This window comes from Balaenoptera borealis, assembly GCF_965194805.1.
Source record: "Balaenoptera borealis genome assembly, chromosome: 13".
NCBI lineage: Eukaryota > Metazoa > Chordata > Mammalia > Artiodactyla > Balaenopteridae > Balaenoptera > Balaenoptera borealis.
In genome coordinates, this window is record NC_138870.1 from 11,869,103 (window position 1) to 11,888,769 (window position 19,667).

General features: G+C 43.9%; 1 protein-coding gene across 1 annotated transcript in view; it reads right to left on the reverse strand.

Annotated features, from left to right (window-relative positions):
• The window catches only part of GRIN2B (glutamate ionotropic receptor NMDA type subunit 2B), a 697,821-nt gene that overhangs the window by 290,750 nt on the left and 387,404 nt on the right, over positions 1 to 19,667 (reverse strand). Inside the window, exon 9 of the mRNA XM_082352572.1 lies at positions 13,559 to 13,987. Coding sequence (XP_082208698.1) covers positions 13,559 to 13,969 — 411 coding nt within the window. The 5' untranslated portion in view covers positions 13,970 to 13,987. The remainder of the gene's footprint in view (positions 1 to 13,558; positions 13,988 to 19,667) is intronic.

The following is a 19,667-nucleotide window of genomic DNA, read 5'->3' on the forward strand; positions in this document are numbered from 1 at the left end:
TGAAAGACTGAAGGCTGCTGCTCTCTGTAACACTGGACAACATGTCGCCAAGGCAACAGAATGCATCCAAGACACATGGCGGCTGGCCATGTGGTCTTGGGGGCGTGCCAGGAATCCTCAGTTGAAGGCGGGCGACACTGGCTGCGCTGTTACACCACCTCCCACTCTCAATGCCCACACCCTTCACCCCCCCATCAAATCTTGCCCTGGCTGTTCCATTCCCTGTGGCACTGTTCCCAGTGCCATCAGCCCCCTTTGGAAAGAGTGGAAATTCTATCAGGCTGCAGTGATGTAGATGTAAGTCCAGGAACTGGCCATGCATGGGAACTCCATAAACTCAAAAGGAGAGGAAGCTCTTTAGCCAGTGACAATGGTTCTAACTTCCTCCGTTGCTTGGCTACTTTGCTCCCAAGTTTGTAAACGAACTTTGTAAAAACAACAAAACTGCATCATCCATAGACATATCAAAAGAAAATGACGCCCGATTCCAGAGGCATTTGTATTTCAATACTACGAGAAATGATAATAGCAGCGATTTTGTAAAACCAGGCATCTTCCTGGCAGAGTAATGAGTCCTGTAAAGGTTATTTCATTTCATTTCATAATAGCTCTTTGAAGTTAATGAGCATTAACCCTATCACAGAGGTGAGAGAAAACAGATCACAGAAGTCACACAACATGGCAAGAGGTCACTCAGCTTCTGAAAGATGGAGCCAAGACTCACACTGGCTCCAAGGTATATGTCCCATCTACCACACTCTACTGCTCCCATCTGAAAAGATGCTAAGTCAAGTTACATCACTCCCTTCTTACACCTTCTAGAATGAACTGAAAAATACCCAACTTTGTACCAAGGCTCTCAGGCCCTCCAAGATCTATCTCACAGTACCTTTCAACCTCAGCTCCTACCTTTGCCCCCATGCCCATCCCCCTCCAGCTCTACCGACCTTCCGGCCACTCATCAAACAACAAAAAACGTGCCCACCCTTCGAGGCTTTTGCACCTGCTGTTCTCTCTGCCAAAAGGCTGCTACTCAGATTTTCATCCTTCTGGATCCTTTTCACACAAATGCCAAGTGCCACATCCTCAGAGACCTTCCCTGACAATCCTAACATAGCCCACAATATCCCTCCCTGCTGTTTTCATTAAAACATTTACCACTGCCTAAAATAATACTGTTTACTTTATGTGTTTGTTTATTGTCAGTCATTGTACCATGAGGGCATGCCTCTCTTATGGACTAGATTTCCAAGACCTTGAACAGTTCCTGACACCTAGTAGATACTTAATAAATATTTTTTGAATGAATGAATAAATCAATGAGAAAGGCTGTTGTTTGCTAAAGGAAGTTTCAAAATCTCTTGCTAGTACCTTTGGAAACTTAATTGCATTGATTAAAGTTCATTGGTGCTACCTGGCTGATTAGCATGTCACATGAATTGCATATGTTTATCTTTCAAAACTTTTTAAAAAATGTTTATTTCTTTCTGCTTCCTCCTTTGAAAGAAGGCTAATAAAGTCAAGATTATCACCGGCTCCCATCTGCTTTGCATGATAAAAGCTTTGCTCTGCTACCTCAGAATGCACCCCTAACCTGAGACTGCCCTCTTGCCATGACTGTCTGCTGGAAATTAAGTGGCTGTGAGTGCCAAGGTGTTGACTGCTGGTATCTGGCAGAGGTGAAGAAGGGAAGGGTGAGGGAGATAGCAGCCTGGAGAGAGATAAGGAAGGTACTCGCCAGTAACCAGAGATTAATCCTACCGTCCATTTTTACTTGGGTTTAAGATACTTTTCTCTTAATTGCTACTAACATCTGCTGCACTGAAGCAATAATCTACCCATATATTAAATAAGTATGCATTAAGGGCTTACTATGCGCCAAGCTATATGTTAGGTTCTGCAGACACAAAAATGCAAAAGACATAGCCCCTGCCCTCATGAAGCTTGTAGTCTAGCAGGACAGATGGCTAATAAAAAACGATTATAATTCATTACAATTGTGATAAGGACTATGAAAAGTATGACATGAAAGGGGATAAAGGGAAAAGAAACAGGAGCTTTTATTTGAGGGGAGGGAAAAAGAAAAATCTGAAAGCTTGACATTGGATTAGGAGGGCAGCCTTAGGTGAGATGCCCCATCCTGAGGACTGGACAAGAGAAAGATACAGGCAACTAATGGCAGCGGCAAACACACACACACACACACACACACACACATGCACACGCACAGGTACACAAAACAGAGAAGCAAAACCAAACCCAAGGAGAGAGGAGGACAGAAAGGGATGCTAAAAAACAAGCCTCACTGCCCTTAAGTTCCACCAAAGAACAGCTGACTAACTCTGACACCTCCCCTCTCAGCACTGTCCCAGGCTCCGGAGGTCCAGAATACGCAAGCCAGGAGCTAGGTGAGTTCAGATCCTGCCGTGGACGGCTTGCGCTTCTATTCACATCACTCCCTCACTCATTCATTTATTCAATGGAGACACTGAAAACCTCTCACAGACCCACTCTTACTGATTCCTGCTATTTGCCAGGCCTTTTCTAAGCACTTTTAATAACTTTACTTAATAACCTTAAGAAACAGGGTCTATTTTTACCACCATTGTATAGACGAGGAAACTAAGATTCAGAGAAGTCAGGTTATTTGCCAAAGGTCACACAGTAAACAGTGGAGCCAGGAAACAATCTAGGCACTGAGATTCCAGAGCGCCCCTCTTAACTGCCGTGTGAGTGTTGTTACTTCCCTAGGGCTGCTGTAACAGTTGTATCACATACTTGGTGGCTTAAAACAACAGAAATTTCTTTTCTCAGAGTTCTGGAGGCTGGAGCCTGAAATCGAGAGTCGGCAGGGTCATGTTCCCTCTAAAGGCTCCAGGGGAGAATCTTCCTTTGCCTCTTCCAGGTTTCTGGTGGCTTCCTTGGCTTGTGGCTAAATAACTCCAGCATCTGCCTCTTTCAAGGACTTCCCCTTTGTGTAGAGGTCTTCTCCTCTTCTACCTCTTAGAAGGACATTTGTCACTGGATTTAGGGCCCACTTGGCTAATCCAAGATGATCTCATCATAAGATCCTTAACTACATCTGTAAAGATCCTTTTTTCAAATGAGGTCATATTCACAGGGTCCAGGAGTTAGGACACTGAAGTATCGTTTCGGGGCCACCATTCAACCCACTAGAGTGTGTATATAGAGTGTACATTTTAACAGTTGCTAATTGTGTAGTAACAGTTGACTGTTACTATGCACCCGACATTATGGCATGTGCTGGGAACACAAAAGTCAGTAAAGCATGGCCTGGCCCACAAGGAGCCCGCTGTACAGCAAATGAGATGGATAAGTAAACAGGATGGGTTATAATAAAAGCTTAAATAGAGCACAGGTGAAGTGCAAAAAAAAAAAAAAAAAAAAAAAGAACTAGTAAATTCTGTGAAGATGGGAGTCAGAAAAGGGTTCACAGAAGTGCCACGATTTCTCTTGGAAAGTGAGTAGGTGCTTCTGGGTGGACAAAGGAGGAAGAGGCACTGACCAAGGCCCAGAGACGTAAAACAGTCAGGACCAGACCAGGAGCGGTGACTGATTTAGCGTGACCTCACATTGCTGTTCAAGGGCGGGGAGGTGAAGGGAAAATCCTGGAGAGGTGGCCTGGGACCACATCAGAGAGGATGTCCTAGTCTCAGCTGCGGGAAGCCGGTGTGGAGTTTTAAGTGAAAGTGTAACGATCAGATTTGCGTTCCTAAAGAACCACACAGGTAAGCTGCCACGTGGCGGGGAGGACAAGAGGGCAGAAGTGCCGCTGAGGTCACTGCAGTGCACGGAGGGGACGGGATCCGCAACAAGGCTTCTCTACCGTTGGCATAACTGTCCTGAGGGGAAGCGAGTGGCCGGGGTGGACCCCCAGACTGGGCAGCTGCTCCTTCCTGCTTTAGATAAGCCTCTCTTTCCTTCTCGTTCTTCTTCTCTTCTTATCTAAGAATTTCTTTAGCTCTTTCCCATCTCCCCCTCCTCTCACCCCTCAAGTGGGGGTTCTGTCCTGGACACACTTCTCTCCTCGTCCCCCTTGTTCGTTCTCAGCCTCTCCTCCACCCTCCTGGTTTCAACGACCCTCTCCATCCTAATGAGGCTCATCTCTTAACTTCCAGCCCAGACCACTCTCTTTACCTCCAGTCCCAGATCCAACTGCTTACCGGTCGTTTCCACTCCTGTGACCCACCCATGTTCCAAATTCTACTCATCCTCATTCCCACTGTCACCAAATCGGTGACAAACCTAATGACTCTTGTCATCATAATTTTTGTAATAGCACTAAAAGGGTCAACGGTGTTCAGTGCCACAGAAGGTCACGAACGACTTGAAAACCCCATTTGGATTTGGCATTTTGGATAAAGGGAAAGACGAGGAATTGAAAACAGCAATTTCTGACGAGCATTTAAGGAATTTAACTATGAAAACAAAGAGTGAGGGAGGAAAACCAGGGTCAAGGAAAGCTTTCAGGTTTGTTTATTTATGAATATGAGAGTGATCTGAGCATGTTCGAAGAGGGCAAAATTGACATTTGGGGGAAGACAATTCTTGACTGGTGGGTACTATCATGTATACTGCAGGACACTTAACACGGCTGGCCTCTGCGTTCTAAGTGCCAGTAGTGGGTGCATGCAAACACACACACACACACACACATACACACACACACACACACACACACACACACACAGACAAGTCATTATCATCATCCAAAAAACTCCCCCCGTACATTTCCAAACATCTCCTGAGGACCACTAAGCTAGTAAGGCAGATGCCAGCAGGGAGGAATAAGTTGATAATTAAGGAGAAAAAGGACATAACTGGTGAGCCAAAGTCCTGGACGACATGTGAGGCGACTGGACCAAGGGCACAAAAGCAGAGTTTGGTGTAAAGCAGGAGAAATTTCACATGAGAGATGTTGAGCTTTAGAGTCACACAAACATTGGTTGAATTCCTAGGTCATCACTTCCTTCCTTTGAGAGACACTGCCTGTTGACTAACCTCAAAGTTGGTCCCAACGCTTGTCCCCTTGCCACCTCCACCAGAGAGCCTGCAACCCCCAAAGGGGTGGCCATGTGACATGATTTGGGGTCATGAGATCAAGGATATGGGGAAGACTTTTCCTGATCTAATCATACCCACCCCCTGGCTTTCCCTGCTTTGGGTATGGGGCAGGACAACAATTACCAAAATGTCAAGAAAACCCCAGAGGTCAGCCCTGACCTCACCGTGTCACTGCCCCAGCCCCAGCGGTCCCCAACTCCAGGAAGCTTGTGCTGAGACACCAATAAGCACCTATTGGTTTAAGCCATCGTGAGCAATCAATACCTAAACATCTTGGGCAAAACAGCCTCTCTGATCTACAGTTTCCTCATCTGTGAAATACAGACAAAATGCGTGCCTTATAAAGGCAAGGAAAGAATTAAATGAAGCAACATATAAATGAAGCTCATATTAAGGTGACCAGCTCAGAGCCTGACAAAAGTAAATGATCAGTGTTAGTTCTCTTTCTCATTGTAACCTCCTAACAACCCATAATAAACTCGGGTGTTCTTTGTCCCTGTGAAATAGAATAGTAGCAGTAAGGTATTTTGTCTTCAGAAAAATGGAATAAAACTAGCCTTGAACATTACTCTCATACATGGTGAACCCTTAAGCCACAGAATCAAAATATAACGTTGGGGAATATCAATTGATACAGCCACTATGGAAAACAGTATGGAGGTTCCTTAAAAAACTAAAAATAGAACTACCATATGACCCAGCAATCCCACTTCTGGGCATATACCCAGAGAAAATCATAATTCAAGAAGACACATGCACCCCAATGTTCACAGCAGCACTATGTACAATAGCCAGGACATGGAAGCAACCTAAATGTCCATCAACAGAGGAATGGATAAAGAAGATGTGGTACATATATATATAACAGAATATTACTCAGCCATAAAACGGAACAAAACTGGGTCGTTTGTAGAGACGTGGATGGACCTAGAGAGTATCATACAGAGTGAAGTAAGTCAGAAAGAGAAAAACAAATATCATATATTAACACATATATATTGGAATCTAGAATAATGGTATAGATGACCTTGTTTGCAAAGCAGAAATAGAGAACAGATGTAGAGAACAGATGTAGAGAACAAATGTATGGATACCAAGGGGGAAAGAGGTGGGGTGTGAGGAACTGGGAGATTGGGATTGACACATATACACTACTGACATTATGTATAAAATAGACAACTGAGGGGAACATACTGTATAGCACAGAGAACTCTACTTAATGCACTGTGGTGACCTAAATGGGAGGGAAATCCAAAAGGGAGGGGATATATGTATATGTATGGCTGATTCATTTTGCTGTGCAGTAGAAGCTAACACAATATTGTAAAGCAACTATACTCCAATAAAAATTAATTAAAATAGGTACATATATAAAATGTTGAATAAAATATAGATATAAAGCCTAAGAATGAGGCAAAAAGATGGAATCACAGAAGTCTCAGAAAGGGGAATGAAAATACATTCTTGGTGTATAAATCAGAATCCAAGGAGTTTTTCAGCAATATCAGTGTAATCTATTAAAAACTGGCTGGTGAGGGAATTCCCTGGCGGTCCAGTGGTTAGGACTCCACGCTCTCATTGCCGAGGGTGCGGGTTCAATCCCTGGTCGGGGAACTAAGATCCTGCAAGCCGCACGGTGAGGCCAAGAAAATTAAAAAGATTAAAAACTGGCTGATGACATTTAGTAAATTAAGTGCCTTCCTATGTCTATAACATATTACTACTTCCTACCTAGTACTTTTAATATTCCCCTCATCTCATTGCTCACTTTTTCTTTTATATCAACACTGACAAATCCATGAGTAACCCTGGATTCAAAGACTATTTAATTCTGCTCTGCTTTCTTTTCTAACGTTCTTGGCTTATCTTCATTGCTTACATCCTATGTGTATCAGTTTATTGAAATCACTGTATGTCTCTGCTTTGAAAATCGTGATATGTCCTGATCGGGGCACAGTCAGTAACTGCGTGGCCGCAGAGGTGGAACCCACGGAGCTGCAGCTGAGCCACCAGGCTTAAAACGAAGGGCACTGACATCCCAAGCTCCTCTCTTTGGGTTCATGGGAAAACAGTAGAATCCCATTTTCTTCAAATGATTTAGGTAAGGTCTGGTGTAGGAAAACACAAGGCAGACGTATACTGAGGCCCTACTGTTTACCAAGCACTGGGCACGCTGCTTCAGAAGGCTTGGTAAAACCCACTAAGAGCCAGGTGTTATTTCTGTCCCCATTTTACAAATGGAAAACCGGAGGCTAAGAGTGTTTAAGGAACACAGCTACAGTCACATGACTGGGAATGCGCAGAGCCTGAGCCTCCGGGCGACACAGCCCGCCTTCCCTCCACGTGATGTCACCTCCTTCCTGCCACAGACACACCATCACCTCCAGCCAGCCGCGTGAGAAGTGATGGCTCACGCGTTACTTTCTAGCAACAAGCACCTTAATTTCTGTGAATGCCTAAAGCGATTTCTGGAGCCTCAGTTTTTCCAGGCATTAAAACTGCACCTGGACTTCAAGTGGCCGGTCTCTTGAAAGCAAATCCCAGCTCCAACTGGAAAAGAGCAGATACGCTGGCCAACGAGACGCAGGTGGATAGTACTGGAATCCACACAGGCTTGAAGGCAGCACCACCGCAACGTCTATGGTGTCTCAGGGAGAACTGCCCACTCGCCTTCCCCCAAAGTATAGTTCAAGGAAGTAGGAAAAACGGGAGAGGAGTAACGGACCCCCAGGCCCCCAGATGATTCTATCCTGGCTTTTTTCTGACTTCCTCAGTGTGGGGACTGGAAGTTTTAAAGTCAGCGGAAAAACTTAAAAAAAAAGACTCAGATCCCAGGCCCACTATGTTTCTAGCTATGCGACTTTGGCCACGATACGTAAACTCTCTCTGATTTATTTTCCCCATCAAATGAAATAATGCTACTCGTCTCACAGGACTGCTTAAGGATTAAAATGCTCACTAACATCATGCCTGGCACAGCGTTGGCATATGATAGCAGCTTTGTTACTGTCTTGCCTCTCCCACCTCTATGACTTAACTCTGCTCATCACCAAAAAATGTTCTAACACCACAGTTTGCTCTTGAAGTATGCTGTCCCAAGAAACACCATATCACAAACAACTAAGAAGCAAGGTTAAAAAAACCTCAAAGTCACCCCAAATTCGGGAAGAAGCATAGAGTGGGATATGAATAGCATGGCCATCTTGGTTTCAAGATTATGTTGGCTATGGAAACCCACATGAGCAGACGGAAGGCAGTTAGACTATTTACAGGGTCACACTCCACCGCTAGCTCAACTACTGTCTCCAAACATATTGCCATTAGGTGTCGAGGCGGCGGGCGGGGAGTAGGGGGCAGGGGGAGAGTGAGAGAAGATGGGGCCAAAGGAGTGTAAGGGCCATCCTGCTGGCCCCAGCTGGATTCCAAAACATGGCTTTCTGCACAGAAAATTAGAGTGCTAGTAAAAGTATTAATTCTCACCCAATAAATTTAGAAATGAAAGAATCATAGCAACAGATGCCAGAATAAGAATATTTTCACCTGTCCTTTAGGGAGGAACAAGATAAGGAGCACGACACATGTCTTAGCTGCTGTACTCCACTCCGATCAACAGAGTGAAGATCACTCTGATCTATTTCCAGACCCTGACCCTTTACTCAGCACACCTTCTCTCTTCCATTTTTGCAGCATTAAAGCTTGGGTCTTCCATCCTTTTGCCTGATCCTACTGTAACTTCCACTTTCTGTATTCCTTCCTACCACCTACCCAAGCCATTTTCATTGGCCCTAATGCTAGTGACAAGATAGTTTTCAATGACTGTCAATCCCTATCCCCACTTTTTAATTACCTCACCTAAAGTATCTGTTTGCCCAGCATTTTTCCAACTATTTTATTTTATTTTATCTTCAAAATGTTGTAAAGTGGGTAGGGCAGAAAACAAAATTTAACACTTATAAACTAGAAACCGAGTATCATGCAGCTGAAGTGATTTGTTTGCCTAAATTTCCAAAGCTCCTGAGAATGGAGACTGAAACACAGGACTTACAATTCTTAGAGCAGTGCTTTGTGGGGCAGAATTGCATAAATAGAAAGCACAGGCTTCAAAATAGGTACTTCTGGGATCTGAATCCAGTCCCATTGCTCGTAAGCTGTAATATCTTGGATTAGTTACTTAACCTCTCTGAGCTAAAATCTGAAAACCCAAGAAAGATTTCAGCAAATCAGCAGAGAAACCTCCAGGAAAGAAATGAAAGTATGTCTCACTTTAGTTCATCATTTGGATTCTGACGAGCATCCTAATCCAGGATCTCAGGAAGAATAAAAGCAATTATAACAAGGCAAAATAAAATAGACTCTTAATACTCGGTGGGGAACTGCCAAAAATCACCTCATACATTTTTCAATGGGCCCCGTTACTGTTCTAAACGGTCTTCTGCAACAAGCGCGAGCAGTTCTTTCCTTGTTCGAGTTCTTCCTTAACTGAATGTGCCCTTTTTTGGCCCTGGAGCGTCTATGCCACCAATGAGCCTCGGCCTCCCTGGTGGGACAAGACCAAAGCTCCCACCACAGTTCAGAGCCCTTCCCCTGGTTTTCACCTGAGCTCCCTTCTTGGTTGGTCTCCAGTTCTGAAGTGCCTCTATATTTGGCTGTGATTCTATTTCATTTCCATGCTTCTCCTGTATCATGAAGCCTTCTCCTTTTCTTCAAACTGCTCCATACAACCTTCAGCTCAGCCTACTGAAGGCTGTGCTGGACACTTAGTGAAGCACCTGCTCTGTATTACTTCATTTAATCTTCAACAACCCTATAATGGATATATGATTATCCCCATGGTACAGACAAGAAAACCAAGGTTTAGCATAAGTGGTTTGGTAAGTTGTCCAGATCCCCACATCTAGGAAATGATGGTTAAAACTGCTCTGAGTCCGAATTCTGAGCTTAGAACAGCTCTGCTCTATCAGCTCCCATGTTTCTTTCTGCCGTGGCACAAGGTGCATTTCCTCAATGGGAAAGTGAAGACTAATTAATGTTTGTACTGATTAATTAGCATATGCAAAAAAGTGAGCGTAATCTATTTGATCAGATGCTGAACTATGTCTCCCTACTTTTGCCAAAAAGTCTCTGCAACTAACTGTGCTACCTTTCCTCCATCACGAACTCCTTGAATCGGGAATTTCCTCCCTGTAAACCAATCCTCCACAAGGATACTTAATAAGTTTTATTTGAAACAAACAAACAAAAAACAATTGAGTCAAAACAGAGTGGCAATTACCTACCTCGTAGAAGGAGGAAGCAAAATGGAAGGTTTATTCACCATCCTTCAGGTGGCGACTATACCTTCAAGACTATGCCTTAAACACAGCAAAGCTGTATTTCTTAGATTTTCTGCATTAGTTCTGCTTTCAAACGTGTTGTCCTATTGCCCCGTAGTTGATTCAGAGTTGTCACACTCTGTGTCCCCATTCTATGTTGGTAAAATACCGTCATGGTACTAAAAATAACTTCTATCAAAAAATAAAAAAGCTGGCCTTAGAATTTGAGGTGTTTTATTTTTGAAACTTGCCCCCAAAGCTTATTTCTCTGATTTCTGGGGGACTCTTTTCATTTGCCTTCCGGCTGGTCCTTCAGGCCTGTGAACGTCCCTCTGCACAGCTGCCCGGCACCTCAGTGCTGCTGCCCTCTGGACCCCGGAGGTCGGGAGGGCAGATCCTCCTGCTGCCCGACCCGGCCCCTGCAGCCGCCCCCCACCCATCCAGGCCTCCCACCCCGTGACTGAGCCTTCCACCCTCCCGCTTCTGTGGCACCAGGACCTCCTGCTTGCTTCTTTCTTCTTTCTCCTCTTTCTACCTACCTTTCAGTAACTCTTCTTTTCAGGTCCAAAGTCAGTTAGATATTATTTAGGCCATTTTAGCAAAGTGCCTAACAATCATTGCCTACCTCCTTTTTTTGATGGAGAGAGAAAAAGATAAGATGGGACATTGGGGTGTGGTTGCAGTGGGGGGAGGGGGAAGGGGGAGGAGACCAGAGGGGGATCTCGTTACAATGACCCGGAAAAATCCCCCTCACTGGCTTCCATCCTCCATTTGACCCCTGGAACTGGCAGCCAAGGGGTCCCCTACAGAATTAGGCTACACCTAAGCCTCCACCATTTCACAGCTCATTAATCCTCTCCTCTAGTCAGATTCCGGTATTGCCATAATGAATCAAGTGATGCATCACTTTTAGGCAGATAACATTCACCACAGTGCTATGTAACAGAGGAGAAAGTAAAGAAGAGGAAGGTATGAGAGACCTTAACCCGCCTCTCCATTTGCTTGAGAGGCAATCAAGCACATGGTCTGCGGAGCCAGCAACCAGTCCTGGACGCCACTTCCTAGCAGCATAACTTGGGATGTTATTTAACCTTTCTGAGCCTCAGCTTCCCCATCTGCTAAATGGAGATAAGTAATACCACTTAGCTCACTGGGCTGTTAAGAGTATTAACTAAGATAGTGCAGGCAAAGCAGTATGCTCCCAGCACATGGTAAACCCTCTGAAGCACCTAGGATACATCACTGAACAAAAGAGCCCAGTCTCTCCACGTGGTCTGCGTCATTCTTCATAGTATTATATTGTTATTATGCATTTGTAAGAGACACAACAGAGAAGCAACCAACCAGTTTAGCCAACAACCTTTTACACTGGGATGGGGGGAGGGGTGAGCCTGAAATAACAGGCTGCGCAGGAGTCCATAGACGCTATATCAATCAATCAATCAATCATTTTCACCTGACTTGCTCTCAAGGTAAGTTTGCATTTATTTATGATTCAAAAACTGGGCTCCTCCATCTTGGCATTCTTTCCAGGCAAATTGTGCCCTCAAAATACCACTGCTAAAATATAATATACTTTGCTAAGGGCAATGATGTTTAAAAAAATCTACCTGAAGCAAAAACTCATTAGGTTTTGCCATAGTCCACCTATATTTTCCGTTCTATTCAAGTTTATCCCACTTCCCTTAGCATGGGCTCCTCGGGGCAGCATTTTTTCTAACATCCTTACCTGTGCCTTTACCCATGCGAATGGGACAACAGCCTTCTCATATGCTGCTGAAAGCGTGAAGTTCCTCCACTTAGTACTCTCCACTTGACTTTTCCTAGACTGAACAAAGGAAGCTCCTGAACAGACATGAGTCATCTCTGCCTGCTGCCGACAGATGGCGATAGTGATCACGCCAGCTTACTTTACTCCGTTAAGCCCTGTGGCCTGGTGGTTCTCCACTGGCCAAGTAGCACGCTTGTGGCGTCTGTGCTAGGTTTTGAGGTGTTTGCAAACATCATTAAGCCCACAGCACGTCTTTTCAGTACAACACTGAAGGCGGTTTTGCAAGTGACATTAAGAAGTATAAGATGACAATGCAAAAGTAGAAACAATTTAAGAAACCCAAAGTGATGCAAAACAAATATTGCATTTGTGAAATGAATCATTCTAAGATATGAATGACTGCAAAGATGATATGTATATGAAAAGTACTGCACTTAAGCAATAAGCAATAATCACTGTACAAAGCAAGGAAAAATAACCGAATAAGTGAAAAATGTAAAAACAAAACATAACTACAGACAAAACACTTTTTCCTGCAGTCAGAGAATAAGCATCGATGTCACATGATAATTACTTTGTCATGTGACAATCTAATATTAATGTAGGAGAGACTATGATTTATTTGCGGCCTTAAAGCAGTGGTTCTCAGCCTTAATTGCACACGAGAATCACCTGTGGAGCTTTTAAAACTCTTAAAGCCTAGGCTGTGCTCCAGAACCTCTGGGGGTGGGACCCAGGCATTGGTTGTGCTGAAAGCTCTTCAGGTGATTCCAATGTGCAGTCAAGGTTAAGAACCACTGCCTTCAAATCTAAGCCTGGGGAAAACACAGCTGCAACTGGTTCTATGGATTAAAATCCGTTCACATGTGCAGATGGGATGCGTGTTGAGCCTGGACACCTTAGCAAGAAGTACTTCTCTAGGACATCTGAATCTTCAAGGAGACAAATTATCTGCCTCAGGGAATCTTGCTTTTTATATTCTTGAAACTGGTATGGGGGGAGAACATGTATTATCAAGGAAGAATAGAGCACACCTTTTCTAAAGTTTTGAAGGAGGTATTCATACACGTATTTGAAGAAACTGTATCACTGAGCTACAACCTTCAACATCTCTTAGTCATTTCAGTGAATCCATTTACAAACAAATGGACACACAGACCTGTTCCAAACAAAAGGAGCTTCTAGATACCAGCATCTTCCCCTCCCTTTCAACTCCAAAGCATTAGGCTAGCTCCTGGTCTAGCCATTCACTCAGTGCATTCTGGTTACCTCTGGTTACCATCTGGTTACCTCCATCTTTCATAATCGAGTTTGGCATTCAAACAAATGCATCATTTAGTTCTCAGTACATACCACCCCCCAGGCTCTTCTCACCACGGCCCCCTTTTACCTTGTCTGCCATTATCATCGAGGAGCCCCCGTGGATACCCAGGATGGGGGTGAGAGTCTGGGCTGAAATGAAGTCAAGGATCTGGGCGATGGCTTCCTGGTCTGTGTCGTCAGCAAACACCACCCCCTGGACCTTCCGGTCAGACATGAGATCACAGATGCGGGTTATGATGCTCTTTGGGTCCGTCTCATTCATGGCTACCAGCTCCACACGGGGCACCACCGAGAGATGGTGGAAATCATCTTTCTCGTGGGCATCCTTGATGGCCACCTCGTCTGAAGTGCCCACGAGGATGACGGCAATGCCAATGCTGGGCGGGCTCTTCTGAGAACGAGCTCTGCTGCCTGACACGGCCAGGACAGCCAGCACCAGCCAGAACTTGGGGGAACAGCACTCCGCTCTGGGCTTCATCTTCAACTCGTCGACTCCCTGGAAACACAAAGAGAGAATGGTTACATTACAACCCACACTGCATGACTGTCTGGGAAGAGGCTGGATACTGCAAGTCAAGGAACTTATCTCCTTTTACTGATCATCAAACCCAGCTTCTATCTTCTAGCCTAGTTTCTTATCTCTTGTGTTTGCGTAGCAGAGTGAGGAGAAAAAACTTTCAGAAGCGTCAGAAATCCTTGAGCAAGACGCTAAAAGATGCTACTGCTATAGCCATCAGCAGCAAACAGACAGGGACAAACAACGGAAAGAGGATGTAAGTGGTCCAGGCAGTCACACCAAGCGCACGAACACAGGAGTCTCCAAGAGCGTGTCCAGCTGTTGCTGCGAGATCCCCGGTACTCCTGTCACAACCCATCCTTGAACTGCTCTGGGGCCAAGGGATGGCAAAGGCCAGGCAAAGTGAGCAGCAAAATGGGCTCAGCAGAGGTTACCTACAAAACGTGGTCTGGAAGAGCCGGATACAGGAAGTTACAGATACATGAGCCCCCATTCTTGCTGCCTTTACTTTGTATTCACCTCAAAGAGGACAAGAGCCTGAAAATTCTTCAGCAACCCATCCGGCTCTTACTACTAAATCAAAAACAACCCATATGTTGTTTGGGCAGTACTTTTAAAAACATCTCCGATCCTTACAGTAAACCAGCAGGGGGGAAATAAGAAAAGCATTATTACCACCATTTTATGGAGGTTGAAGGGAAGACTCAGAAAAGCTAAGAAGTCTGAGACCATGAGCCAATTAAGTGAAATGAACACGAGCCCAGAACTTCTGGCTTTCAGGCCAATCTGCCTGACATCACATTGCCTCTTACATCATCAGTTATTACGAGGAATAGTTTTATTCCCATTTGTTTATGCATAAAAGTACGGTGATTTGGACAAATGCTATTAAATTACTGACATAGTGACCTTTCTGAAATGACTGACTTCACGTTTGCATGCAGTTCACCACTTTCTACCTTTTACCACAAACTCCTGCCTCTTTACTTCCACATGTGCCCCTAAGTCTTATACTCTGCACCAGACTGAGGACACAACTCTCTACAAAGCTTGGTCATTTCTCTTTTCATGTCTCACCATTCTCCAAGAGCTCCCCTTACTGAAATAGAACTGGTCCTGCTTAGATTGTATTGATTTGTTTTAAATAATCATTTATTGTACATCTGGTATGTGTTAGGTACTGTACTAGGCATTTCCTCCTCTGCAATCTCTTTAGTCCTCCTAGAAACCCTATAAATTAGTCATTTTATCCCCATTTCTCAAATGGAGAAACTGAAGTTCAAAACAGTTACGTAATGTTGCCAAGGTCAATGATATTACAACACCAGCATGCTAATACATGCCAATACAAAATACACATAGCGTTTTTGGGACTTCCCTGGTGGCGCAGTGGTTAAGAATCCACCTGCCAATGCAGGGGACACAGGTTCCAGCCCTGGTCTGGGAAGATCCCACATGCCGCGGAGCAACTAAGCCCGTGCGCCACAACTACTGAAGCCCCACGTGCCCTAGAGCCCACGCACCGCAACTACTGGGCTCGCGTGCCACAACTACTGAAGCCCGCGCACCTAGAGCCCGTGCTCCGCAATAAGAGAAGCCACCGCAATGAGAAACCCGTGCACCGCCAACGAAGAGTAGCCCCAGCTCGCTGCAACAAGAGAGAAAGCCCACGCGCGGCAACGAAGACCCAACGCAGCCAAAACTAAATAAATTAAATTTTTAAAAAAATAAAATACACATAGCATTTTTATACTCCAAGGAAATAGTCTATAAACGGCACCCCAAACCAAAAACCAGGGATTTTCATTCTTCTCCAAAGGGAGAGAATGTAATCAAGGATGATAATGTTGCTTCCTATCTCCTGCTTGTCTGGGAAAAAAAAGGTAAGATATTAGGAATCAAAAGCTTTGAGAGTTTAGCTAACAAAAAGCAAACAATAATGATGAGGGTGGCGAGCAAAGAAAGATAAGAAAGTGTCCAGGTTGAGCAGACTGACGGCAAAGGGCACTGATGATTTGGGGCTAAGATGCTGGGGACATTTTGCGGCTGAGGAAGCAGAAATCCAATCCAGTTCTTGGCAGAAAACATTTTGGAAGCCCTGCTGTTGTAGTCATCCTTCCACACTGCCAAGAAGGAGCCCTGTGACAATGGCCTTGTCTCCCTCTCGCAAGTAAGACGAGCAGCTCAGTGGTTCACATCTGAACAAAGTTTACTCCTGACAGCTTCCTCGGCTTTGAGTCTCTGTGGAGACAGGGGATGACTACACAGCCCTGGCAACCCGTGTGATGAACTGTCCCCAGTCGAGCAGGGCAGCCGGAGCCCGAATTCCTCCTCCCAGAGCTCTAAGCCAGCAGCACTATACCGAGTCCCGCAGCGCTGGATACTGAGGAAGACGGATGGCTTCAGCACCTCAAAGAGCTATTGGCAAAATACTAACAAAAATAATCTGTTAAATTTCAAGGACCGGTTCTCAAGGAGAACCAAAAGATTTAGAATTTGGCAAAAGTAGCAGCTAACTTCATTCCAATGGGATTCGAATCGTACAGTCATCAGTCACTAAATCAGGTTCCCTTCACATTGAAAAGTGGTCCACTCTGCCATGACTGTTTACTGACTTTAATGCAGTCTACACTCTCCCACTCTGATGTTTTATTGGGCCTCTTAAAATATCTCTTACATTCCTCTATTTCTTCTTACACAATATATTCTACTTTGTTATGCGATGGCTAGTTGTGACACTTGAAGAATAGACTCTGGTTTTACTGAGTGTCTCTTTTTATACTCAGGATAGAGCAAAGCACTTTACGAAGCAATACATTATGGGAGATACCAGTAGCAGAGGGACTTTGAGACAAACAAAGAAGTGCTGTGAATACAAACTCAATTTCACACCTTAGAAGGGGTTTAGTCGAGAGAAAGCTTGTAGTCCAAGATAAGCTAATTGGTGGTGCTCCCTTCCACCCAACAGACCATGTCAGTCTTCAGGCACCTGTTTATGAAGCTGTGTCCCCTCCTGTGCACTGCAGTGCCCCCTCCCCCAGTAGAACTGAGCACCGTTTCCCTTGGGCTCTTGTCATGGCCTGTGTGTGTCTATCTAAATACCCATAACAGTTTATTAGAGCATATGATTATGTATCTGCCTGTCTTCACTGCTGGTCATCTCCTGGTGGGCAGGGACCTTTTCAGTTCAGAAAGCACCCACTTTTATTAAGCACTTTTATTAAGCACCCACTCCCTAGCAGACATTGTTCTTGGTGTCAGGGATATGACGCAGACAGGTTCTACCCTCCAGGACCACAGTCTAGTAGAAGACACAGACACACAAGCAAACCTTGCCTCACTTGTATTTGCAATTCTTGGGGCCTAGCAGTGCCTTGGATACATACAATAAGGAAGGACTCAATAAATGGTAGCCGCTCAGTTTCTACCATAATAAAATTGTTGATGTTTGGCCATTTTTACCTATACTAGTAACCTATTTTATATATTATATATTTATAGTAACATTTTACCTATAACCTACCATATGCCAGACACTATTTTTCATGGATTGTTAAATCACATATAAACATGATATAATTTTCCCCGTATTACAAATCAGGAAACTGATCTTCTGAGAGAGAGGCTAGCTAAGTGCACGACGAAGGTCACACAGCTAATAATTTGGCATCAAATTTCAAACCAAAGTTTGTCGCCGAAACCCTTGCTCTTTGCATTCTACTGCCTCTCAGTATGAGTGTGTGAGTTAATGAATGAATAAACAAATTCACTAACCAAAACCAAACTGTGTTCTAATACCAGTTCCACAGTAGCTAAGTACCTGAGGGTAGGCAAGTCCTCATCACTGTGTCTATTTCCTCATCGGTGAAATCCGGATAATATACCTAACCTAAATACCTGAGAGAGTTTTATGTGAGGATCAAATGATAATATGCAGCTGGAAGTGCTTTGAAGAATATAAAATCTCTAGAGATGCAAAGGATGTTACCTTTAAGCTTCTACAGAAGTTGTTCAAGGAGCCTAGCTATTTATGAACGCACCAGGTCAGCATGTGGGAGGTGGGCGGGGAGAGAATGGCAGACAGTCTGAGAGGAATGTTGAGAGGAACTTCACGGCAGGGGAGGGTGGAGGTGGAGGTGGAGGTGGGGATGGGGATTGGGGGGTGGGGCGGGTGGCAAGAGATATGAGTTCCCTGATGTTCTAACTCCCTGAAGAAGATGTTGCATAATGGCCTCAGGGGAGCAGCAAACTCCACTGACAGCTTACCAGTCAAGTGCAGCAGAATTCAAGAGTAATTCAGGCCAGGGGCAGTAATGGGGATCAGTGGAACTCGGCACCCCCAAATCATGCTGTAAATTCAGACACGAGGGTTCACAAGCAGAACCAAAAACAAAGCATCAGGATTAGAGCGTCAACTGTTCACCTCCTGATCCTCTGCCTCCTTGAGGCTTGAGTTGAGTGGCCCTTAGATTTACAGCAAGCAGAAGACCGCAGTAGCTTGTGTTCATGCCTACCACCGGTGCAGGGTAACTAACAGGAACCAGGAGACACTTTGCCCACAGAAGGCTCCAAGGGAAGACATATTTGAGTGAGAAGCTGGGCCAATCCTGTTCTCAGAGAAAACTGAATCCTGGGGCAACCCCAAAAAGAAGGATAAAATGTGATTTAATAGATGATTAAGTCAAATTTTCCAAGCACCATCCTTAATGGAGTCAGGACGCTGTTTCAAGTGACCTAATTAAGGCGACTGTGATTAGAATACGATAGGCAGTGAATAAAATGAAGATCAGAAGTGCCAGAGCTATGCATCAGGTCCAGTTTCCCAAGCTACTAATAAAGACAGAAAGTTAGGATGCACAGGCCTTAAAATTTGTCACACAGGAGAATGTGGGGGAAAAGGAGTCTGTCTATACAGTATAAGTCAAGTGAAATACAAATGAGTATAACGTTTTTGGAGGGCAATGTGAGAATGTCTATCAAAATTTTAATATCAAGACAAAATAAAATTCAAGGTGAAAACATCAAAAGTGACAATGAGAGATGTCACATACCAGTTCCAAGAAGATACTATAATCATGAATATACATGAATCAAAAAATACAGGCTTGACCTGTATAAAGCAATAACTAAAATTACCCTGGGGAGTAACAGATAAATCCAACAGAGAAAATATAAACAATGACATAAATGATCAAAAAACAAACAAAACAAAACAAAGCATGAGTAATAAGCTTGAACTATTTCAAATATCTAGCAACATATACAACAGAGAATATATATTCTTTATAAGCACATGGAAAATATTAACTCTATGAAAGTGCTTCAACAACTTCCAAAGAATCATATGAAATGATTGCCATTTTTCTGTAATGTGATTAAATTTACAAATAAAATTTTAAAGGTAGCTAAACATATCACACATCCAAAACTTTTTAAAAACTTAATATTAAATAACACTAACGTTAAGGAGGAAATCATAACAGAAACTGAAAAATCCTTTGATTTAGAATGACAATGAAAATATTAAATACCAAAATTTCTAGAGCATAAATGAAATGGTTTAGAGAGAAACCTATACCTTTAAATTCACTTGTAAGAAAATAAGAAAATAAAAAAATGAATTGTAATTAAATTTTCACTTATTGAACAATTAACAGAG